This window comes from Vulpes vulpes, chromosome 13, assembly GCF_048418805.1.
Source record: "Vulpes vulpes isolate BD-2025 chromosome 13, VulVul3, whole genome shotgun sequence".
Taxonomy (NCBI): Eukaryota; Metazoa; Chordata; class Mammalia; order Carnivora; family Canidae; genus Vulpes; species Vulpes vulpes.
This window is the reverse complement of record NC_132792.1, coordinates 82,351,182-82,377,935: the sequence shown is the minus strand read 5'-3', so window position 1 is coordinate 82,377,935 and position 26,754 is coordinate 82,351,182. Positions and strand designations below refer to the sequence as shown.

Genomic DNA, 26,754 nt, shown 5'->3' with positions numbered 1-26,754 from the left:
TGAATTGTATCTCTGACATGCTACTTAAATCCATTTCTAGCAGGTCTGTGGCAGAGAGTATTACTTCTGGTTCCTTCTTTTGTGGTGAATTCTTCCTTCTAGTCATTTTGTCCAGTGCAGAATGGTCTTCCTTTGTTCTTCCAGCTGATTTTCTGGGGGAGGAGCCTGCTGCGCTGATTCTCAGATGTCTATGCCTGGGCAGAGATGCTCTGCCCCTTGCTGGGTGGCATGCCTCAGTGTGAGCTGTTTGTCCTGTGAGGCCTTTATTCCCTAGAAGCCACACCTCTCCCAGGTGAAAGGGGAAAAGAAAACAATTAAAACAGTTGTGGCCAAATCTCCAGCCCCGGAGCTCCGCATGTACTGAACTGCAGTCTCTCAGTGCACACTGGCCTAGATCCTCCTGGGGGCAGGTGTGGAGGCCCTGATCTGCACAAATTGAAGGTCACCCAGTGGCAGGAGAGTTCTCGCTGTCCTGTGTCCTCCTAGCGTTTACCTCTTCTGAAGGGAACTGAGCATAGCTGGCTTTGTCCGCTGGGGGTGCCCTCCAATCGAGGGCCCTGTGCTGCTAGACCCGCACTTCTGGGGTTGCCTACCCCGGAGGGAACGGAGGATGGCACATCTCCATCCATTACCCTGGCGTTTACCAGGGTAAAGAGAGCTCAGGTGCCAGCCCATGAACCTGGCCAGCTTCTCCAAAAAAAGTAAATTCTTGCTTGCAAAAGAGTTGCATATGGTACTGCTTTACATGCATTCCCCAATTATTAGGGGGACTGGATTATATAAGAACACCAGAATCCACCAGGCTGAGTTCGGTGCCTTTCTCTGTGCTCCCTTAGCATCTCATGTACATGTTTTGGACCACCACTTTGGTAGGTCCCGAATGTTCACGAGAGTGCTATATCTACAAGGACATCCTCCACATCACAGACATTGCAAATTTCTACTTACAACAATTTTCTTACAGATGGATGTGAAGTATCTTCAAGAAGGAATTCCTATTGCTAATTTGCACAAACATAGTGCATGGGCTACTATGTTCCTACACACCTAGTCTATAATACCTCATAGGGGTGCACTTAATCCTAGTTATTCTCAGCAACATACTGCTGACAGAGCACTCAGCACAAAGAAGGCACACTAAATGCTTACTGAATACTTCAAAAGGTAAATAAGCATATAAATAAACTGAGAATTTTACATTCAGTTCAAATGAAGAACTTCATGTACTATTCTCATATTAATTTCAGTCATTTCTCAGGTACTTTTTCTAGATTCTATACCACTTTTTTTAACTTGCCCTTTCTATCCACCGTTTCAAGTCTTACTCTCCCATTATCCCTAATCCTGCTTCTTTGATCTTCCATTCCTGCACACTTCACACTCCATCATCACCACTTCTCCCTTCACATCTACCAATCTCTCTCTCTTTTTTTTTTTAAGATTTTATTTATTCATGAGAGACAGAGAGAGAGAGGCAGAGAAGCATACTCCATGCAGGGAGCCGGATGTGGGACTCATCCCGGGACTTCAGGACCACGCCCTGGGCCGAAGGCAGATGCTCAACTGCTGAGCCACCTAGGGATCCCCAATCTCTTCTTTTTGACTCATGTTAATTGAATGTTTTCCAGAATGTATTTACAGATAAGAAAGTAATTTTAAAAAAATGTTTATTAATTAAGAGAAAGAGAGCAAGAGCATGCACACGGGGGGTAGGGGCAGAGGGAGAGAGAATCTTCAGCAGATTTTCCACTGAGTACACTAAGCCCGATGCAGGAAGGTAGGGGGCTCAATCTCATGATTTGAGATTGTGATCTGAGCTGAAATCAAGAGTTGGACACTTAACCAACTGAGCCACCCAAGAGCACCAAGAACATATGTTTTATTTTAAGTTTTATTTATTTGTGAGAGACAGAGACAGAGAGAGACATAGAGAGAGAGAGAGAGAGGCAGAGACACAGGCAGAGGGAGAAGCAGGCTCCATGCCGGGAGCCCGACATGGGACTCGATCGCAGGTCTCCAGGATCACGCCCTGGACTGAAGGTGGCGTTAAACCGCTGGGCCACCCAGGCTGCCCGAACATAAGTTTTAATTTTTTTTTAAATTTTTAATTATTTATGATAGTCACACAGAGAGAGAGAGAGGCAGAGAGACACAGGCAGAGGGAGAAGCAGGCTCCATGCACCGGGAGCCCGACGTGGGATTCGATCCCGGATCTCCAGGATCGCGCCCTGGGCCAAAGGCAGGCGCTAAACCGCTGCGCCACCCAGGGATCCCCGAACATAAGTTTTAAAAATGAACTTTCCTTAATCCTTCTTGACATTATTAAACACTTGGTTATCTATGTTTCTCAAGAAATTATTAAATTGAAAGGAAAATGTTTTAGGTATTATAGTCTTAATTTAAGGGAAGAACATGTTCTATCTCTGACATAAATTTGTGACTGCAATTCACTCTGATTTATATGCAGGGGCAAAAAGCCCTGAAATGAGTCATAAAACATATGTGTTTATGCTTTATTTGTTTATATTCTGCTTTTCTCCATTACTATTAAGAGCCATAAAGGTAGGGATCATTTGCATGTTGTTTGCTGCTATGTCCCTAAAGCCCAGAAAAATGCCTGGCATATGGTAAGTGCTATTAAATTTTTATTCATGGCAAGGACTATACTAGATATTTGATATTGATTATATTATCTAATTTTACAAGAAAAAAATTCTATCAGGCAGATATTATTCTCACTTTATTAAAGGGTAAGGATCATAGGATTAAATAACCCAGGGCAACAACAGCTGGTACGAAGAAAATGGCATAATCAGGCCTACCAGAATGTAAGCCTCTGAATTTAACCACCAGGTACGCTTCTTCTCATTTTCTCAGTTCTATGAAGCTGGAGAAGTCACATATCTCTTTGAGCTTTAGTTCTTCTATGTGTAAAATGGGTATAAAAATGCCTTCTCAATCTACCTCAAAGTATTATCACAAGACTCAGAGAACAACAAATGTGAAAGCATTTTTCAACTAATATCATGTTAAAACATAAATTAAAATAGAATAAGAATGATTATGCAGGGAAAAGTTACATACTAAAGTGGTCTCATTCACTAAGAATTAAAAACAAGCTGTCTCCAAGTTACTAAACAGTCTATTATTTATATTATTCAAACATAGTTTCATATTTCTGCTTCAAACAAGGAGAAGGCAGCTCTATTCCTTCAGTTAATTCTTGTCTTCTATTCCAGCAAAGAAAACAAGAAGTCAGTTTGCTAACTGAAGATTTCAACCCACTTATCAAACCACAGACTCCAAGTATCACTATATGGCCATGAATAATGGATAGTTTTATGATATGTAAACACCCTTTTAATTATTTATTTTTCATATTATGATAGCAGTAAGATAGGTAGGCAGGAGGCCAAAGTAGCTCAAATTAAAAAATAATAAAATGAAATGAAAGTTACTGGTTCACATTGCTGAACGTCCCGAGAATTTTTGTTTTATAAATTAACATATTCAATGTTATTGAATAAGATCCCAATAAATCTCTAGCCCTTATCTTCTTAAATCTGCAGTATAAGAGAGCAATCCAGCTATGACATCTATCATTCTACTGGTCAAGTGGGTATTCTCCTCGATTCACCACTCCCAATATATTCTATACCAAAAAGCTTTTTAAAGGTGTTAGTAGTAGGTTTATGTCTCAATGGAAAAATCTTTTACTCTTCACTTTTTATCATTATCATTGGTCTACAATGGAACAAGTAGGTCATTTGTGAGTTACAAAAAGTTTTATCTGGCCTTTAAGTTTATATATTTCAAAATATACTTTAACATCTAGAAAATATAAAATGTATAAAATTTCAATTTGTACATATATAAGGATTTTGCCTGTGTGGCTACCAATTTAAAATGAAAAGCACTGCAAGTATTAAAAGTGCTAAAGAATACATCTGAATTTCATAAGCATCCTAACTGTAGAGTTTTATTCCAGAGTTCCCAGGGAGATTTATCATTTAAGAAGGAACAAGAAGTAGGATATGCTGTAATACACCTGAAAAGTACTGTCTTCAAGGTTCCTCTCTATTCCCATCCAATGCTTTAAAAAAAAACTTGGAAAATAGGCGCCAGATAACACTACTGCTTACAAAATCTAGTTAACATAATATACAGATGCTCTTTTAAGACTAAACTGACAAATCTTAATTTTGATCTCTGCACATTTAGCATTGTAGAAATTATGTCCTTCAAGTACACAGGAAGTTTAACTAAGGAGAAAATTTCAATTCCAACTATAAACTTGTTTCATTACATATAAACGTCACCAAGTAAGTCAAGAAAACAAAGTAAAACAATCAGCTGTGATACTTCAGATTCAGAATCTTAATATACATTAGTGGATCACAACTGCTATTTACTCTATAAAAAGGAAAATGCAGAAGTCAACTGAAGATACAATGTGCAGTTAAGTTGGTGTATTACATGTAATATTAAGTAGTATATTATATCTAAAAGTGGTTTTTTGAGCTATAATTCAATCATAAAAGGCCATATTGGGACTATGAACAAATCACAAAACCAAGAGTATTTTAGTTCCTTATTCCTTTCACTAGTAGCTGAAGATCTATGAACTATTATCAAATGCTGTATTCCCATTCACTTCTTTTTTTCCAGTTTACAACTTATTTTTTCTCATATGCTTTTTAAAAAAGTTCTATTTAAATTCTAGTTAACATACAGTGTAATATTAGTTTTAGGTGTATAATTTAGTGATTCAACACTTCATACAACACCCAGTGCTCATCTCAACACGTACCCTTTTTTAAAAAAAATATTTTATTTATTTGTTTATTCATGAAAGACACAGAGAGAGAGAGAGAGAGAGAGAGAGAGAGAGGCAGAGACACAGGCAGAGGAAGAAGCAAGGGTCCATGCAGGATCACGCCCCGGGCCGAAGGCAGTGCTAAACCGCTGAGCCACCTGGGCTGCCCACATGTGCCCTTCTTAATTCCCATCACCTATTACACCCCATCCCTCACCTACCTCCTCCTCAGGTAACCACCAGTTTTTCACTACAGTTACAAGTCTAAAGTGAAATAACAACTCTTAAAAAAACAAGTACTGTGTAAATTGTCCCTTTACCTTCATGACATCTCTGTATGATTGGACGGCTGAGACTTTTCTCTTTTCATCTTCTTCATCTTCCAGACCTTCATCGGCAGCCCCATAGCCTTCATCATTGCTCCCATCAGCTTCTACTGTATTGGCCATGTGATCAATTAGCTGCTCCAGTGGGGGGCTTAACTCCCTTTCTTCATTCTCCTTCAAACCATAGTCCAGTGCTTTATAAATAACAATTCCCAGAGATTCAATAACCTAGGGACAGTAAGGAAGGTTATTAATGGAGATAACAGCTTTACAGAACTAACTGTAAGGCATAAAATAGTTGATATGACATTTAAGCTAGGTTTGATCTATTCCATTTCAGAAACAGGTGACAAATTAGACTTGAGAAGATATTTAAAAGTCTCATCTACGCATTAAAAAAAGCAAATCCCAGATGGATATTTTGTGTGATTTCTTCAATCCAGGGTAAAACAATACACAAACTATTTTTGTTTTCTTATATTTATACTATACACCAAAACTGACATTATCCATTCACATAAAATACTAACCAGGTTGATTTTCCACATTTCCAAAAGATATTTCTGAGATAAGATAGAGCTATCAAAGAACGTATTCTTCCAGCACTCTTACACCAGTGTTTATAAAGTCTATTTCATAGAAATACTAGGGATCTGAGAGACTGAAAGCTCAAATATTAGTAGCAGTTAACGAAGCTTAAACAAACTAAAAAATCTATATACATCCATATACATATTGCTGAGTTCCAATTAATTATTATAACATATCTCTCATCTGAAGACTTTTTCAAACTCTGATTTCAATGTAGTCCACAAATAGTCAACCCTACCCCCACACCTCCATCAATATTACTTCTCGAAATATGAACCTGATTTAGGAATATTGGGTAGACTCCACTGTCTAATAGCACCCTCACAAAAGCTCTAGACTTTTGCCAGTATATGGAATTCTATTTTATTCCTCAGCAGAGCCTTTCTTTTCTTCTTAGAAAAAATCACATATAACCAACCCTTCTGTTTTATTTTGCAATGTTAATGGCTCATCTCACCTTAGCTATTTTGTGGGGAAGGACACAGGCAACGAAGCCAAATATTTAGGATTAAATGCTGACCTTTGGGGCACCTGAGTGATTCAGTTGTTTAAGTGTCTGCCTTCAGCTCAGGTCGTGATCCCTGGGGAAGCTGTTTCTCCCTCCCTCTTGGCACCTCCCTCCCGGCTCTCTTGCTATCTCTCTCTCAAATAAATAAATAAAATCTTAAAAAAAATAAATGCTGACTTTTACCAATAACCATTTAAGATTAAATCCCAACTTTTACCACTAACCATCTGACTTAGGGCAAATTTTTTATTTTAGTCTTGATTTCTCTTATCTGTAAAATGAGTATCAATGATTAGTGATTAGTTTATCCAGCTACCACCCCCCCTCCCGCCCCCCATGAACAAACAGATCTATCCTTTTCTGTATCCCACTGGTAGCCATCATCAATGCTGTCTTTTTTAAAAAGTTGTTTAGGTGGTATCAAAGAAAAGGAAAAGTCACAAGCTTTAAAGATGAGTTATAAACACAATACAGTCATTGTCATCATATATACTTCACTCCTTAAAAGCATTCAGGGCATTCACTCAATAAATCTCCACAAAATCTGAAATCTACCTATCAAGTGGAATAATATTTTCTCAGCAAAGTTTCAAAATGAATATAAGACTTAAAACTTAAACTAATTTAAATGTAAATTAATTCAAAATTTTCCCCAAGATTTATTTATTTATTCATGAGAGACACACAGAGAGAGGCAGAGACATTGGCAGAGGGAGAAGCAGGCTCCCAGCAGGGAACCTGATGCAGGGCTTGTTCCGGGGATTCCGGGATCATGCCTGGAGCCTAAGGCAGACACTCAAAACACTGAGCCACCCAGGTGTCCCCAATCTCTGGTTTTTAAACAATACAGGTTTTTACTACTTTTCACTGAACATACAGAATATTTTCATTGGTTTGTATGGTCTGACGTAGAACTCTGATTCCTATTTTCAAAGTTGAAGGCAAACAATCAGGACACTGTATCAAAATAAAAGCTTTTGCACAATGAAGGAAACAACAAAACAAAAAGACAACCTATTTAGATACTAGATATTTGCAAATATATATATTGGATATATATCCAATAAGGGGTTGAGGCTCAGACTTTTTTTTTTAAGATTGTATTTCTTTATTCATGAGGCACAGAGAAAGAAAGGGAGAGATATAGGCAGAGGGAGAAGCAGACTCCATGCAAGGAGCCCAATAAGGAACTTGCTCCCGGTATGCCAGGATCACGCCATGAGCCGAAGGCAGACACCCAAACCCTGAGCCACCCAGGCATCCCCAATAAGGGGTTAATATTCAAAATATATAAAGAACTTATACAACTCCACATCAAAAAAAGGGCAGAAGACCTGAATAAACATTTTTCCAAAGAAGACATACAGATGACCAACGGATACATGAAAAAAGTGCTCAGTATCACTAATCATCAGAGAAATGCAAATCAAACCCACAAGGAGGTATCACCTCACATCTGTCAGAATGGCTAAAATCAAAAAGACAAGAAATTATAAGTGTTGGCGAGGATATAGAGAAAAAGGAACTCTCATGCACTGTTGGTAGAGTGTAAACTGGTATACCCATTGCGGAGGCTCGTCAAAAAATTAAAAATAGAATTACCATACAATCCAGTTATACCACTACTGCATAGTTACCCAAAGAAAATAAAAACACTAATTTGAAAGGATATATGTACCACTTTGTTTATTACAGAGTTATGTACAATAGCCAAGATATGGAAGCAACCTAAGAGTCCAATGATAGAAAGGTGTGTTGAGATATAGAGAGACAGACATCCATCCATACACACACACACACATGCATACACACACACACACACACACACACACACACACACACACATATAACAGTCATAAAAAAGGATGACTTCTTGCCATTGCAACAACATGGATGGACCTAGAGGGTATTAATAAGCTAAGTGAAATAAATTAGACTGAGAAAGACAAATACGGTGTGAATGCACATATACGTGCACTCTAAAAAACAAAACAAATGAATACAGAGAACAAATTGGTGGTTGCCAGAGGAGAGAGGGATTGGGGGATAGACACAATGGGTGAAAGGGAATGAGGGATAAAGTCTTCCAGTTATGGAGTGAATAAGTTATATAAAGGGCACAGCACAGGGGCGTCTGGGGTGGGTCAGTCATTTAAGCATCGGCCTCCCTGCTCAGGGGGAAGTCTGCTTCTCCCCATGCTTCTGGGCTCCTGCCCTCAACTTAAGCTCTCTGAAATAAAATTTTTTTAAAGGCAGAGCATAATGTATATACTTGTGGAATCACTATGCTGTACACCTGAAACTAATGTAACATTGTGTGCCAACTATACTCAAAAAAATTATAAAAGATGGCACATATAATTAACAATCACAAGTTTACTGTGAATTTGGCACTCATACACATCTCCTTAGCCTCCTTAATGTCTACTATCCTATAAAGTCTTCTGCTTCAGGACAGTGGGAAACATAGAACAGTGAATTCCATGGGCACTGGCCCATTGCTATACTTTTTCCTACTGAGTTCCCTGATCAGAAGTAATGCTCTGTGGAATGCCATGATGGTGAATAAGGCATTCTGTAAATCCATGGATGGTAGTTTTGGCAGAAGTACTGCATGCAGTGAAGGCAAATCCATATCAAGGGTAAGTAACTCTTCTAGTAAGATCAAAATGCTGACCCTTCAATGATGAAAGCAGTCCAATATAATCAACCTGCCAATGGGTAACTAGCTGATCACCGAGGGAAACAATGCCATATTGGGGATTTAGTGTTAGTCTCTGCTTGATGGTAGACTGGATCCTCAGCAATGGCTAAAGCTAAGTCAACTTTGGTGAATGGAAATCTATGTTGATAAGCCCCTGCATTTAAAATCTCCACCCATGCTGCTGTAGCCATGTTCCTAAGCTCACTGTGTGATGACAAGGTAGCTGGGAAAGGAGGCTGACTGGTGTCCACAGAACAGGTCATCCCATTCACTTGAATATTAAAGTCCTTCTCCACTGAGGTCACTCCTTGGTGACCATTTACCTGAAACACAAATATCTTCACTCCCTCCCTCCCCGAGAAGTCTATTCACATATCTCTTCCCCAGATTTCCTTGTCACCAATGTTCCAATCATTCTCTCCAAACAAGTGCAACCAGGTGTATTCTTCAAAGTTCTGCCCACTGGGAAGATTTCTTCAGCACTCTCCTTCATCTCTGAAAGGTGCTACATGCTGCAGCTTGCCACTTTTAGATGGCACCTGCATATGCAGAACCATCTGTAAACAAGGCCCAAGTCTTCACTTCTGCCAACTGACTGTAGAACTCCCCACAAGGCAAATAGATACAGATTAGGAAAGAGAAGGGAGTGAGCAGAAGTGCATCTGGGCAGTGCTTTCAGGGTCTACTTGCACCCAATCACATATATACCATTCTAAATGATGCAGTGCTGTTATACCGACCCAAATTCATGGCTTAAAGGGTCAGATAATACCCAGTTTATGATGGGCAAATCAGGTCACATGGTAATTTGGTGGCCTATGATTAAGTGGCCTACGGTTAAGTGTTCAGTCTGTACTATGGCCCAGAAGCAGGCCAAGAATTGTTTCTCAAAAGAATGGGAGGGCTTTGCTTCAAAATCCTAAAGGCCTGCACTGTGCTTTGCCTACTGGACCTGCCAAAAGCTCCAAACAGCATCTCTATCCACCGCCAATTCAAACACTATTGGATTTAATGGATCACATGGCCCAAGTGACAGAGCAGTTTGCATAGCAACCTGGACTTGTTGCAGAGACTTCTTTTATTCTGGGTCCTACTCAAAACTATTAACTTTCTGGGTCATTCTGTATGGGCCAGAGTGATACAATATATTTGCAGGAATATGTTGCCTCCAAAATATAATGAAGCTACTAGTCACTGTGTCTTTTTTTTTTTTTTTTTTTTTTTTTTGTGGTGGGAGTGGAAACTGACGTAAAAACTTATCCTTCACCTTAGAAAGGATGTCTCCATATGAACCACACTACTGGACTGTAGAAATTACACTGAGGTGGAAGTCCCCTGAATTTTTGTCAGATTTATTTCCTACTTTCTAACACAAATGTTTTATCAATAAGTTTAGAGTAGTTGCTATTTCTCACTCACTAGGTCCAATAGCATAATGTCATCAATGTAATGGATGACTGTGATATCTTATGGAAGAAAAAGGCAATCAAGAGCTCTGTGAACTAAATTATGACACAGGTCTGGAAAGTCGACACACCCCTGAGGTAGGACAGTGAAGGTGTACTGTTGGCCTTGCCAGGTAATAGCAAACTGCTTCTGGTGATCTTACTGACAGGTATAGAGAAAAAGCATTTGTCAGGTAACAGCTGCATACTAGGTATCAGGGGATGTCTTAACTGACTCAAGCAATGAAGCCACATCTGGTAAGCAGCTGCAATTGAAGCCAGAATCTGGTTAAGCTCATAGTAATATAATGTCATTCTCCATGATCAACGTCTTCTGCACAAGCCAAAGAAGCAGGCTGATTAGAAATGTGGGATCAACTTTCCTACTTTTTTCAAGTCCTTGATGGTGGCACTAGTCTCTGTAACCCCTCTAGAAATGTGCTATTGCTTTTGATGTACTATTGTCCTAGGTAGAGGCAGTTCTAATAGCTTCTACCTGGTGTTCCCCACCAAAATAGCCTTTACCTCATTGGTCAGGGAATGAATGTGGGGATTCTGACAACTGCTGAGTATGCCTATTCCAATTATGTATTTCAGAATTAGAGAATAACTAGATTTGGGATGAGTTGATAAATGTACTGGCCTCTCTGTGAGATGGACCTGAACTACAATCCCACTGATCACCTGACCTCTGTAAGCTGGACCACTGTGATGTTTTGGGTCTGTCAGAATCAGTGTCAGTTCAAAGCCAACATCCAGTAGTTCCCAAATAATCTGATTAATTCCTTTCCGCAGTGCAGTGCATCCCCTTTGGGGGGGATGTTATACCCCCCCAAAACACCAGTGTTTCGTGTAAAGACTCAAGATTGATGTAAGCCCACTGAACCCACATGCAGTCTTCCCCTTGCCACACTAATTCACTTTATCTGGCCCCTCTTCAGGTTGACTTGTACTTCCCAAAAATATTTGAGTCTGTTTGTCTCCTTTACTAGAATGTAAACTTCTTTAAGACAGGGATGAGTTATGATTCTTTCTGGTATTTGCTACAATTTGGGGGATTTCTTTAATAAAGAAAAATTAACAATGTAAATTTTTGGCAGTGTAGAGGGGTCCTTCCTCAACAGGAAGGACATGGACTCTCCTTCCTTAAAGGGGTTCTGAGTCTGTATATGGCTCAAGTCTGAGAACTGACAGGGGTGTCATGACTGTGTTTTTATAATTCAAGTTAGACTTTTGCTTACTTAACCTAGAACTCTTCTGCTGATACATGTCAAGTAAGAATTTAGTGGGCTTTTTATCTATTTTCCATCTCCCTGCTCAGAGGAATCTCTCCCATAATGACTTGCTGACCCTGATTAACAGCTGCCAGCTGTTATATTACATTACAGTCTCTACCCACTATTCTTGAGGAAAACAATCATTTTTTTCCTTCAAAATGGCCATGACATTCACTTGTATCTTTATGTGGTACATTTCACTTTTTAACTTGGATTATAGTTAATAATATACATACGTTAATTCCTCAAAAAGATTAAGCTCCTTGAAAGCAAAATCCTCTATGATTCACCTTTGTTTTTATGTTATTTTAGAAACAGCAAAGACTTAACAGTTAATGAATATATGAATGAAACTATAAATGTCTTCCATTCATACTTGTATTGTTGAATGCTGGATATGGAATTTATGGCCATAGGCAAAAATACCTGTTCCTTCAATCCTTCTCATTCCAACAGTCCACTATAGTGGTGATCCAGCCCTGAAGAGCCTCTGAAATTGTCTTGAAGGTCTCCTAGCTCAAGGATAAACTATGTCTAACCTGGTTTAAATATTCTAAATCTCTTCACCTTTCCTAATTTAAAACTGAACCATAAAATAGTTCTATATTTAACCAAACCTTTTGGGAACACAACAAAACAAGGGTGGGCATTATTAGACTGACATGTACACCAGGTGACTCATTACCTCCATGGCCTGATGGAACTTCTAACCTTCCACTAAAACATAAACCTGGTTCTTCAGATAGTCTTGAGCTATGGAGTAGAACAATAATCAAAGCATAACTGCACCCAGACACACTAGCTTGCCTAGACATATACTTACTTATATTTATTTTAGAAATTCACTTGCCAAAACCTCTGGAAATGTTAAGAAAACCCATTGGAAATAGCAGTGTCAGATCTAAAATATTCATCTGAACTACCAGGCTCCAGGCAGCTGAAAAATCATCGTTCATGTCCTGTCACATTGGCACCACACCCCCTGCCCCAGACACTTCCAGAGACTCTAACATTCAATAAAGAGAATAGGAATTACAGCATAAAACCTTAAAGTTAAATGGAATAAGTGAAGCACACCAGAAGGCTGTGGTTCTTAAGCCTAACCAGCTGATAAAGAGTGGAGAAAAGAAGGTATTCAATAAAACCACACATTTCAGAATTAAAGATTACTACATCATGACCAATTACCGTCCCAGTTAGTGATAAGTGGCCCCAAAGCCCCACAGCTTTGGGGTACAGAGACAACATGAATGAAACTGAGTGTTCTCTGGCATTCAGGCCCAGCCATGCCATCACTGAGGGTAGCCTCACGAGAACAGCACACCCACCAACACCAGTGTTTCGTGTAAAGACTCAAGATTGATGTAAGCCCACTGAACCCACATGCAGTCTTCCCCTTGCCACACTAATTCACTTTATCTGGCCCCTCTTCATGTTGACTTGTACTTCCTAAAAATATTTGAGTCTGTTTGTCTCCTTTACTAGAATGTAAACTTCTTTAAGACAGGGATGAGTTATGATTCTTTCTGGTATTTGCTACAATACCTAGCATTTTGCTTTACACAGAGTATGTAATTTAAAATCTTTGCTAAACACAAATATAAAAGATTTAGTATGATTTCCTGCTGCAGTCTCTAAATACAAACTGTGGCAGCCTCACATCTAGTAAAATCTACCCAAATAAAGCACTTTTTCCATTAGTGAATCTAGCTAATGTCCACTGTACACAGTTCCCTTCCCTTCACTCATGAATTCAGTTAACAAGTATTTATCAAGAGCAGTGTATATAGCAATGGAAATGGAACAATGAAAAAACACCTCTAAGAGATCTCTGGCCTTCACAGAGATTTTCAGAGAAAACAGATAAATCAACAGATAAATCATACAAATAAATCCTACAGTTGTGCTAAACATTATAATAAAGAAGAGAGGGAGTTATAAGAGTGTATAATAGGGAGCCCTATTCTAGTTTGGAGATTTGGGAAGCCCTTGTTAAGGCTATAAATTTTAAATGGAGACCTGAAAGGCAAATAGAGCTAATCAGAAGAGGGAGTTAGAGTAGAATTCTAGAGAGGAAACAGTGAGTATAAAAGCCTGGAGGTCAAGAATAAAAAGGAATGATTGGGAAACAAAATCTTAATGACCAAAGGAAGGGCTAAGAAAAGTCTAAGAGATGGGGAGGGAGGCTTTACATGAGCTATCTGAAGGACCTGAATCTTCATCACATAAAAGCAAACGCAAGGCACTGAAGTGATTTGGAGAATAGGATGATATGATCATATTTTATTTTTAAAGGATATCATGACACAGTAATCAATACAATGTGGTATTGGCAAAAGAATACAAACAGATCAATGAAACAGAATAAAGCCTAGAAATAAACTCACAAAAAATACAGTCAACTGAACTTTGACAAAGGAGCAAAGGCAATTCAATGGAGAGAGGACAGTCTTTTCTTCAAATGGTGCTAGAATGTTGGACATCCACATGCAAAAATATAAATCTATATAGACCTTACAACTTTTCCAAAATTAACTCAAAAGGGATCATAAGCCTGAAAGTAAAGTGCACAATTACAAAACTAGAAGAAAACATAGGAGAAAAACCAGGTGATCTTGGGCTTGGCAATTTTAAAAATATAACACCAAAGCACAATCCATGAAAGAAAAAATCAATAAAATGAACTTCATTATAATTAAAAAGTTCTGCTCCATGAAAGGCACCATTCAGAGAATGACACAAACCCCAAGCTGGGAGAAAATGTCTGCTAAACACATATCTGGATAAAGGACTGGTATCCAAAATATACAAAGAACTCTTAAAATTCGATATAAAAATGAACCCAAGGAACAAATGATTAGAATAGACACCTCATCAAAGAAGATATATAGATAGCAAATAACATAAGAAAAGATGCCCAACATTAGGGAATTGCAAGTTAAAACAATAATAAGATCCCACTACACACCTACTAGAATAAATTTCAAAACACTGACATCATCAAATGCTGGTGAGGATGTGGAACAACAGGAACTCTGGTGAGAATGCAAAATGATTCAGCCACTGCAGAAGACATTTTGGCAGTTTCTCACACAACTGAATATATTCTTACCATAAAACCAAGCAATTGTGTTCCTTGGTATTTATCCAAATAAGTTGAAAACTTATGTCCACACAAAACCTGCACACAAACTTTTACAGTGACTTTATTGATAATTGCCAAAACTTGGAAACAAGCAAGATGTTCTTTAATAGGTGAATGGGTAAATAAATGGTGGTACATCCATACAATGGGATATTATTCACAGATAAAAATAAATGAGCTATCAAACTATGAAAAGATATGGAGGAACCTTAAAAGTATGTTGCTAAGTAAAAGAAACCAACCTGAAAAAGGTAAGGACTATATAATGCTATGATATTCTGGGGAAGGCAAAACTACAGAGAAAGTAAAAAGGTTGCCAGAGATTTGAGGAGCCAGGGAGGGGGCACATGTCATATAGGGGGGACTGACTAGAGGGAGTTTCTGGAGTGATAAAATGATTGGGGGGTGGTTATAGGAGGGTACAAATCTGTTAAAACTCATTAAACTGGACACTTATAATATCTGCTTTTGTTATATTTAAGTTACACCACAAAGTCAATTTTTAAAAAGAGTTGAACCAAGTTATTTTCATTGTGAAGAGAATATAGGAACAGTGGTCATGAGATGGAATTTGTTCATTATGTGATGTGTGACCCTAGGTTGGTCACTTAATCTCCATGGGCCTAAGCCTCTTCAAGAAAAACCAACTAAAGCCCTTTCCAATACTGACATCTACAAAAATAAGAAACTGTAGAATTGGAATACCAAAAGAGAATACAAAGGCTATAAATATAGCCTTTTGCTTAATGGAAATGTCATGGCTGAAGAATTACAGAGGTTAACTGCCCTTTTTTGTTAGGACATTCAATTTTGGAACCGGTTCCCAACTAAAAAAACAAAAATCTTAGACCCTAAGAACTTTCAGGAGAGGGGAAAAACCCATACACACACATATGCAAAATTACAAGTACAATCAAATCTAACCAGCTAGGAGTAAGACAGCGATTTTCTACTATGGAGAGGGAAAAACTTTATTCATACACATATGGAATAGTTAATAAAACTTACTCTAAATTGACTGAAGCTATACATTCAATGAAACTGTTTAGACTTTAAAAGGAGTGAGATTCTGATATACGCTGCAACATGGATAAACCATAAAAACATGCTAAATAAACCAGACACACAAACACAAATATTGTGATTTCCACTTACATGGAGTATCTACAAAAGGTAAATTCCTAGAGAAAGAAAGTAGGTTAGAGGTCAGCAGGAAACTGGGGAAGGGGGAATGGGAGCCATTACATAGTGAGTTCAGAGTTTCCATGTGGGCTGAGGAAAAAGGTCAAACAGTGGTGATGGCTGCACAACTTTGTGAATATAATGACACTGATCTGTCCAGTTAAAATGGTTAAAATTTTTCACTGTGTGTAGTTTACCACAGTAAAGTCTGATTGGGGTTGCTCAGTGTCTTAGGAAGTGCTATGACTCAGCAACATTCAGAAAGCCCTGATTTCTCTTCTCTGTAGGGGTTACTGAGGTTTCCAGAAAGAAAGAAAGGGATCAATTTATAGAATTCCTTTAGAACCACAACTCTCCTTCACATTACCACTCTGTTCAGAGCCCTGAGCACAGGAAATAGCTTGCTTGAATTATCAAAGCTTTGAATCCACTTGTCACAAGCATTTGACAGAGCTGATCATGTTTTGTTTTGTTTTTTAATCTTTTCTGGATTCCACATTGCTCTAATTTTCTTCCTGTTTGACTGATGACCTTGACAAGAGAAGCTCTGATGGAGTCTGTGGAAACATGACAAGAGGACATGGAGGTAGTGGTACAGGACAGAAATGTTTCTTCCTATTTCTGAAATAATACCCTTAATAGGTGTTTGGTACAGATGCAGGGAGGCAGACTGGATAGTGAGAGAATGTGGCAGTTCTATTCAGATTGCTTCTACTTTCTTGAGTGAAAAAAGCACAGGTGCAGCTGAGGAAGAAGTAGGTGTTGTAGGGATGAACAAAGAGGAAAGGTTTGACAGTTTCCCTGCCATCAAGAATGTGGTCCATTTAAAAACCTAAATTGTACTATGTCCCTCTCTTGCTAAAACCCTTCAGTACTTTTTAGGAACATGAGTACACTACATTAAGGACTTCCCCATAACTCCTGGGCACATGTAGAAATGCTTTCTTCAGTCAGAGAGAAAGTTACACCTGGTTTAACAGGGTGTGCACACCAACCCAGTCAAGCCCCTAGGACTAAGTGGCAGCCCACAGGGACTGTTACTGCTGCAGAAGTGACAGAGCTATCACAAATTTCCATTAACGATCATGAGCTTTAATTTCGTTTCACACACAAATTCATTTTTAACTAGAACTGGACAATAAGCAATGAGGACAGTGTGAATCCACAACTACACCACATGTGAGATGCTACAAATCTCTGTTGATTATGATATAAAAAGGTGATGTAAGCAAAATCTGTAGTAATATTCAAACAAAATCTAGGCATCATGATTTTTATAGGAGAATAAGGCTTATTTACATTTATTTTCCAATAGCATGTACTTGACTGCTTCATTTACATTAAATAGGAAGTGAAGGTCTAGAAAACAGATCAAGCCTTTATTTCTTCAATTAAAAATCAGAATAAACCTATTTATATTTTTCATTATAACATGGTAACTTCCTAAGCAATTTACAATACTAGTTTTATTATAAACAAGATAAAATACACTACTGGCCCAAATGTTCATCACCCGATGAACAGAAAAACAAAAATGGGATATAGCCATACAGAAGAATATGATTCAGCCACTAAGAGGAATGAAGCACTGACACAGCCTACAACATGAATGAACCTTGAAAGCACTATACCGAATGAAAGAAGCCAGACACAAAGGGTAATATACTATATAGTTCTATTTATATGAAATGTCCAGAACTGACACATTACAAAGACAGAAAGTAGCTTACTGGTTGCCAAGGGCCAGGGACATTGGGGGAAATGAGAAACAACTGCAAAGGGGTATAGGAATTCTTTCTGGAGTGAAATAAATATTCCAAAATTGATTGTGGTGACAATTGCACAATTCTGAAGATAATAAAAACCACTTCAAATGGACAACTTATATGTTATGTGAACTGTATCTCAATAAAGCTATAAAAATATTAACGAATATTATATTCAAATCTTTGTCTTCAAAAACAGCAATACTGTATGAGGGGGATTTAGTCAAATATGGGTAAACTGACAGGAACATGCTAGTGTACTTTCTTTTTTTTTTTTTTTTTTTTTTTATTTTTTAATGATAGTCACAGAGAGAGAGAGAGAGAGAGAGAGGCAGAGACACAGGCAGAGGGAGAAGCAGGCTCCATACACCCGGAGCCCGACGTGGGATTCGATCCCGGGTCTCCAGGATCGCGCCCTGGGCCAAAGGCAGGCGCCAAACCGCTGCGCCACCCAGGGATCCCGCTAGTGTACTTTCTATGTGCCCTGAGGCAGACTAAAATTTAGTGAGCCACCAGAAGATCTGCAAACTCCTCTGTGCACACAAGGTCCCTTATGACCTGGGCCACACACCTCTCTAGCTTCATCCTCTAAAATCCTGCCTTCCAGATGTGCTCTAACAACCTTACAGTGATTCACGCCTCGGGGTCTTGTCAGCCCTTTTAGGTAGACCACGCTGCAACCTATATAACCTTCTCTTTACAGTCACTTAAATGTGGTATATGGGAGTATCTAAAAGACACTGTTGAACACTTAAAATTTTAACAGTCTCATGTATGCTGTCCAATAAAGGGATCAAGCCCTATTGTAACCTTCGGCTGACACAGTTTATATGAGAGTACTATATAGTTTTAAGGTATTAACACTGTTACTATCAGGATAGATCTGGGGACAACCAGCTGACTCAGTCTAAGTTTTAGCCCCACAATGGGTGTAGAGATTACTTTAAAGAAAAAAAACTTTTAAAAAAGGGGACACCTGGGTGGCTCAGTCGGTTGAGCACCCAACTCTTGATTTCAGTGCAGGTCATCATCTCAGGGTTGTCGATTAAGTCCCATGATGGGCTCTGAGATCAGTGGGAAGTCTGCTTGAGATTCTCCCTCTCCCTCTTGCCCTGCCCCTCCCCCTACTCATTCTCTCTCTAAAATAAATAAATGTTTTTTAAAAAAGAGTAGATCTGGAAAAGATAAGAGAGCAAGGAAAATGGGAGAGTTTTCTGAAGGGAAAAACTTCATTTTTCTTATTTCCAGATGATTCTTCTATTTATCCTCTAGGATAAAGACTGTTTCATTAGGTCTCTCTCCTGTGCCTAGCATGATGTATTGCACATGGCAGGTAAACCATAAATGCCTGCTGAACTACGAATATTTCACTGGGTTTCCGAGCTAAGTAAGAAAGAGAGGGATTTGAGAATAACTCACAAGTGAGATCAGGAATCCCTGAGAATGGGAAACATGTCCCATGTCATCAAAAGAGCACAAAATAATCATGACATTTAAGTCATTGATCATTTCCACTGAAAGTTCTCAAACTACTTATTTAAAATATTATTACTATACTACTCTGAACTAAAGTAACTTTCATCTGAGTTGACTGGTAACCATTAATTAAGGTTCCATACTGTACAAAGTATAATTTCCATTTTGAAAACTGGAAAACCAAAGCACTGATGGTAAATAACCAAGATTAAAAGGTGAAAATAAAAAAAATTTAAAAACCACGCTTTTAAAAATTGTCCTGATCAAATCTGAGAATACCTTCCCCACTAACATTTTTCCTTAACTCTATCTACTGAATCAAAATTCATTATGAGAGACTAATGTTCTAAATGCTTAGTTTCAAATACAGACAAGGAACTTGATGAACTACTTTTTCAATCATAGGTTTCATTAACAGTTGTCTGCAACCCTAAAAGGTTCACATTCCCATGAAGTTTGCTCCTTGAAGGTAAATTAACTTCCTAATGCACAGATGAATCAATGCAAATAAAACAGCATCATGAGTAAAATACAATAAACCAAAGTCAAAATCAGGTCCTTGGTGTTCCAGTCAATATTATATAACATAAACCATGATAAATGTTGACTAAGAGAATTAATACCGTAAAAATAGAAAAAAAGGCTAATATAAGCTCTCTAGTCCAACCATTCATTCCATGTTTTAATCCTTTGGCTATATGTTTCCAGTGACTGATTTTATTGATGTAAAGGCACAGTTAAAAGATCTCCTGTAGAACACATGAAACAGATACAGGGAAGCTTAAAAATTATTTGAGAAAAAAGAAATTTACACTGCTCTTTGGGGTTACCCAAACAGTGAGGACCAGCTATCCTCTAGCTCAACTTCATGGATAAATAAATAGATGGGGTGCCTGGGTGGCTCAGTCAGTTAAGCATATGACTCTTGATTTTGGCTCAGGTCATGATCTCAGGGTAGTGAGTTTAAGCCCCACACCAGACTCTACACAGGGCATGGAACCAGCTTATGATTCTCTCTCCCTCTCCCTTTGGCTCTCCCCCTCCCCCAAAAATAAAAAGTAAAAATAAAGTAAATAAGTAGATAAATTAGGAGCTGAAATTGTGGTAGGTTTCTTTGTTTTAGGGGAAACTGTGGCCGCACCTCAACTGAGCAGATAAACAGATTACCCAATGATCAATGTTTCTCTTCACAATTATTAATTGTATCAGGAGAGCCACAAGTTGTTTAAAAGTAGAAAAGCTGTCTCAAAGAGGAAAAGTCTCAGTTCAAATTTTTGCAAATCTAGCTGATAATCTACATTATCTGGGGGAATTTTTTGTTTGTTTCTTAATATATGTAGCTAGGCTCCACATCAGACCTATTAAATCAAAATCTCCAAAGTATGGGGCCAAGTATCAGTATATTTGAAAGCTACCTAGGCGATTCTTAAAATCACCTATCACTCTTTGATTCATTCAATTAAGTGTTCATTGAGCACCTATATACCAGGTACCACACCTGGGGGTGCAGTGGTGAGAAAAACAGGCATGATCTAGACTCTGCCCTCATGGAGGGGAGGGGATCAGATAGAATGAATAGCCAGGTGAGGACTGCAACTGGAGAATGCAGCTCCTAAGAAAGGGGTAGGGTTTTTTACTATTTCAGTTGAATACTTCCATGTAGAAAATAGCAGGATGGTACTGCCCTATGTGATTTTTCAAAAAGGCAAAAAAAGGGCGGGAGGCACGAGGACCTAAAACAAAACATGACTAATAGATAACATAAAATAAGAAGAAATGAGTCCAAATATATCAGAAATTATAATAAATACCAACAGGTAAAGAATGCCTATTAAAAGACAGACTCTCAAATGAGATTAAGGAGAATAATCTAGCAACATGTTGTTTACCATAAATACACCTAAAACAACACAGAAAGCTTTAAAACAAAAGAATAGAAACATACATGTAGGAAAAATACAAGTCAGAAGAAAGCCAGAACAAAGCAAATAATGCTAGTATCCAAAGAAATGAGAATTTAAGGAAAGCAGCATTTAAAAGAGTAAAAAGGGACACTTCAAAAAATTATGAATTTGCATGCACCAAACAATACAGCCTCAAAATTATAATCAAATCAAAATCATTATTTTAAATTATAATCAAAATCAAATATTTTAAAATCAGATTTCACTTTGTAATTAAGACAAAGTGAAAATAATAAATCCTTAGTCACAATAGGAAATTTTTACATATCTTCAGAAACTTATTAAAACAAAATTACGATGAATGAAATATGAGCAACCCAAATGGAAAATATACACACACACATGCTGGTATGTGACATATGGAGTAGTAAAACATTTCACCCTTCAAAGAACATGCATAATTTTTAATTAGAAAAGGAAAACATAGAGAAACTAAACAACAAAGAAACTTCAAGAGAGGAACAGCAGAGAAATGAACAGCTAGGAACCATCATATAGATGGCTTTCAACAATGGCAGCAATTTAGATGTCATAGTAAAATATTCAGATAATTATGTCCTTTGCTGAAAGCTATTCATACCTTTCCCACATACACAAATAGAGGAAAGACCAAAAAAATTTTTTAAAACTTTATTTATTCATGAGAGACACAGAGAGAGGCAGAAATAACACAGGCAGAGGGAGAAGCAGGCTCCTCCAGGGGACCCCAATGTGGGACTTGATCCCAGGAGTCTGGGACCACGCCCTGAGCTGAAAGCAGACCCTCAACCACTGAGCCACCCAAGCATTCCAGGAAAGACCAAAAAAATGTACTAAAACACTTAACTCACCAAAAACATAAGAATCATTTTCACAAATCAGTTATTTTGCCACCATAATCCTAAAACATTAAACTATTATTCCCACAAATAATTTGGTTTGACTCATACCTATGTTCATACCTTTGCCCGTAAGGTTCACAAGAATCTTATGAAGTGGGTACAATTGTCCCCATTTTACAGATGAGCTACTAGGCACAGGTATGTAAAGCAACCTTCCCAAGATTATGCAACATATGAGTAATGGAGGCAAGATGTGAACCCAGGAAACGGAATTCAAAGACTGCCTCTTTAAGCCAACATGATATTACCTTTCCCCTTATGCACAAACATGACATTATATCCAGTTTTTCATTAAAATTTCTTAGAAATGGCAGCTAACATTTACTGAACATGTACTATATTTCAGTGACTGTGCCAAGTATTTAAAATGCATGGGTACCATTAAATTCTCAAAATAATTCTATCATTAGGTATTATTCTTACCCTACTTTCTTCTGATAAAGAAACTGAAGCACAGAGGGGTTAAGTAATTTGCTCCAAGTCACACAGCCTAAAAGTCACATGAATATGCAGAGACCCTAAAAAGTAGGCAGCACCTAAGTCTGTGGCAGTCATGGGAGAGGTCAGGATCATCACATATAAAATAAGACTCTGAGAGAGGATGTGTCCAAGTGGGAAAGAGTACTGGACTGGGCACAAGCAGACCTATATCTGGAATCCAATTCTCCCACATAGGAGCTGTGAGACTCTAAAGAAAAAACATAATCTCTCTGGCTTCAGCTACCCAGTCTGTATTAAGACAATGCTACGGTGGTTCAATGTGATTCTGAACTCAATAAATTACTAAATATTTATCTTAGAACTGATAAGGCAGCCAAAGCAACTGAATAAAAATAAAGTTGGATCAACAGGCCTAGGAAAGTATTCTAATAGAACTCTCTACCAGAGCAGTTCTCAATTTCTGATTCAAAGAGCACCTGCTTCATTAGGATGCCTTTTAAAAAGTCGAGAGCCCCAAGCCCTTTCTAGGGCTGCTGAATAAGAATTTACAAGGCAGGGTCTGAGACTCCACATTGTAACAAATCCTAAAGTGACCCTGTGCACTGCATTGGAGAAGAGCCACTCTAACATGCACTGGAATTGGTTTCTATGGACTTAGGGGGAATCCAGCTCTGTGTAAATGATCTACTTTCTCTCTTCTGCTTTTTGAAGTCAGGAATTCTTTAAATTGCTTCCTTTTTAAGAAAATTAACAGCTTTCTTAGAATATAATCACATACAATTCACCCATTTAACGTGCACAACTTGGTGGTTTTTAATATATTCCCAGAGTTATGCAGCCATGACCACAATTTTATTTATTTTATTTTTTAAAAGATTTTTTACTTATTTATTTATTCATAGAGACACAAAGAAAGAGAGAGGAGGCAGAGACACAGGCAGAGGAAGAAGCATGCTCCATGCAGGGAGCCTGACGTGGGACTTGATCCCGGGTCTCCAGGGTCACACCCTGGGCCGCAGGTGGTGCTAAACCGCTCAGCCACTGGGGCTGCCCTTTGACCACAATTTTAGAACATTTTCATCACCCCAAAAGAAACCCCATACCCATCAGTAGTCACTCCATTTTCCCCCAAACCTAGCCTCTCCCTCTCTTCTAAACAACCATTAACCTACTTTCTGTCTCTATAGATTTATCTATTCTGGATGTTTCAAATAAATGGAGTTATACAAGAAGTGATCTTTTGTGACTGGCTTCTAGCACTTAGCACGCCTTATTACAGGTGGCATCCATGCTGTAGCATGTACTGGTACTTCATTTCTCTGTATTCCCAAATAATGTTACATAGTATGAATACAGCACATTTTTTTCATCTATTCATCAGTTGATGCATGTTTGTTTCAAAAATTGCCTAATTTTAACAGAGAAAATAGAAAATTAAACTAAATATTTTCACATTAAGATTTTTCCAGGTAGAGGCATGTAGCTGGCTCAGTTGGAGAGGCATATGGCTCTCAGTCTTGGGTCATGGGTTCAAACCCCATGTTGGGTGTACAGATTAAAGAATAAATAAACTAAAAAAAAAAAAAAAAGATTTTTCCATGTAAATATATCAACATACTCAGCCTGTTCACTACAGTAAATCTTACTACAGTGTAAGAAATGTTATACTTCATTTAATAGCATACTTTCATGTATTATTTACTGATATCAAAACAAATATGCTACCAAAACATGAATATAATCATCACATTTAACAACAGACACTTTTATTTCTAAAACAAATCCTATTTCTTTCAAAACCAGTTGTTAAATCCTGACTCTGCCACCAGAGGTTATGGCTTCTGTACTGGAAAATCACCCACATCACTTTCCAGTTCACAATTGCTCTCCTTGTTTTACTTTCCTTTTTTTTTTTTTTTTTTTTTTTTGGAACCTCCATGGACTTGCTCCAGTCTACTTCACAGACCTTATTTCTTTTTACTCCCTTTCTTACTTGTCTGGTGCTGACCTACTAATTGTCTTTATAGGCAAATCTGTCAGTTTGTAGAAGCACATCTATTCAAAACTCTGGAAAACTACACTGATTCTCCTGAGTCTTTTTTCTTTTTTTTAAACTTCAGAGTTCTTTTATTAAGCTCTGAATTTAAAACTTAATCCCTGTTTCAATTTAAATTTCTTTTCCCAATTTTGATTGGATCAAACATTTCTTCTAATAATTGACAAGTTCCGAAGGCACAAACATCTTTCCCCCTGGACTCAGTATGGTCTGGGCCATATCTGCTTTGGTCACTGCTGTATTCTCAAAACCCAGCAGAGAGCATGGGTAATTATTCATACACTATTCATATTCTTGTTGAAAGACTGAATAAAGGAAAATACAGCTTAAAGTAGATTTTTATAGTAATAGTTAACATCTGTTGAACTTATTTATGTGTGCAAGGACTTAAGCTAATAAACATTTTCATACATTATTTAATTCCCATCACACAGTAGTATTAAATAGATATTGTGTATACTACCTTCTCTCAATTCTAGAAAAGAGACCAATATTAAGTAAAATGATTAGAGATTAAGTTAGCAATGGAGACAGAACTCAAACTCTGGTCTGCCTCAAAGGCCACGGACATAACCACTGAACAGCTCTATTCACAGAGTCAAAGGCCACACAGGGAAAGCTGGAAACAGGAAGTTTAGAAGCAGGGACACCTGCGACCACAGCCCACACCACCAGAGTGGTAGGCCAAGGGAGGAGGTCCAAAGGCAGCCTTATCCTCTGAGAGTTCGAGCAGAGAAGGCAAGGATACTCTTTCTACAGCCTTTCTTCAAAAAGGCTCATGGTGCAAAAGGCACCCAACCTTCCAGGAGACATAAAATGTTTCCCTCAGCCACCACCACCACCACCCCCACCCCCACCCCCACACCCCCCACCACCCCCACCGCTACTAAAGTTGCTCTTATATATAACTTAATTCTGAATAGTTCACAAATCATTATTTCTGAAGCAAAAAGCTTCTGTGCCAACCTGAAGAAAACAAACAAAGCACAACCTAAGAGGTCAAGGACAGCCCCTAATAACCAACTGCCGGTTTCTTCCGGTTCTAATTCAGTCCCAGCCACCTCAATGCTCATTTTTATCTATGTCAAAACAGGGAAGCAGAGAACAAATTCTTTTAAGGATTAGATTACCTTTTTGCTACAAAGTAAGCAGTGTAATGCAACAATAGTATTGTTATCAAAATACTTTCCCATTGTCCTTTGCAATTTATCTTCATAAAAGCAAAACATATCGATAACACAGATTTACAATTTTTAAAGGCTTAAATACATAATAAATATAACTCTCAAGATTAGCTGGGCTATGAGAATATGAGAATATTTTAATCTTGCCCACATAACAACTGAAATGTCATTCTAAAAGTTACCTCCTAATCTCTAAAGGGGTTACATTCTGAAGTTCCATTTCAATGCAGTCTGACAACTGGAAATTAATTTTTTCTAGGTTCCAATTGCAGGTCACAATAGAATTTCAATTCTATTCAAATTTAAAATAGTGTAAAAGTGGGGGATCCCTGGGTGCCTCAGTGGTTTGGCGCCTGCCTTTGGCCCAGGCCGTGATCCTGGAGTCCCGGGATCGAATCCCGCGTCGGGCTCCCGGCATGGAGCCTGCTTCTCCCTCCTCCTGTGTCTCTGCCTCTCTCTCTCTCTATGTCTATCATAAATAAATAAATAAATAAATAAATACATCTTTAAAAAAAAAATAGTGTAAAAGTGGTCTGAACCCTACGCTTACCCTGTAAACCTCTGAACCCCGAGCGGGAGTAGGACACACCAGTAAGGTGAAGGTTTAAAGCTAGATATAAAAAGTAGCAATGAGAAAAGGAGGAGGTGAGGATTCTGAAGGAAGCTATTGCCAACACAAGCAGGCAGGGGCAGGAAGGAGTGCCTTAGGTTCCTTGGCTAGACAAGGTAGAGGGGTACCCTTTCTTGAGTCAAAAACCTCTGATATGCATATGTTATTGCCTGTCATTTGTGAAATGGGCTATGTAACTCTAGTGATTTCATCTGCCTAAATATAAACTCACTGGAAAATATCTAGCTATCTAGCTAAAATAGTATCTGTAAACATATATAACCACTTAGTATCATCTTTAGAGATGGGAAAAGAGATTATAAGTTATTTGCCAAATATTACAAAGTCAGAGTGATGTAACAGCGAATCAGACAGACAGAAG

The 26,754-nt window shown here is 38.2% G+C and overlaps 1 protein-coding gene across 4 annotated transcripts in view; it reads right to left on the bottom strand.

Moving 5' to 3' along the window:
• SPIRE1 (spire type actin nucleation factor 1) overlaps positions 1 to 26,754 on the bottom strand; it is a 206,069-nt gene that overhangs the window by 120,600 nt on the left and 58,715 nt on the right. For all 4 annotated transcript variants that reach the window (XM_072734854.1, XM_072734851.1, XM_072734852.1 and 1 more), the window contains exon 3: positions 5,137 to 5,370. In XM_072734854.1, coding sequence (XP_072590955.1) covers positions 5,137 to 5,370 — 234 coding nt within the window. The remainder of the gene's footprint in view (positions 1 to 5,136; positions 5,371 to 26,754) is intronic.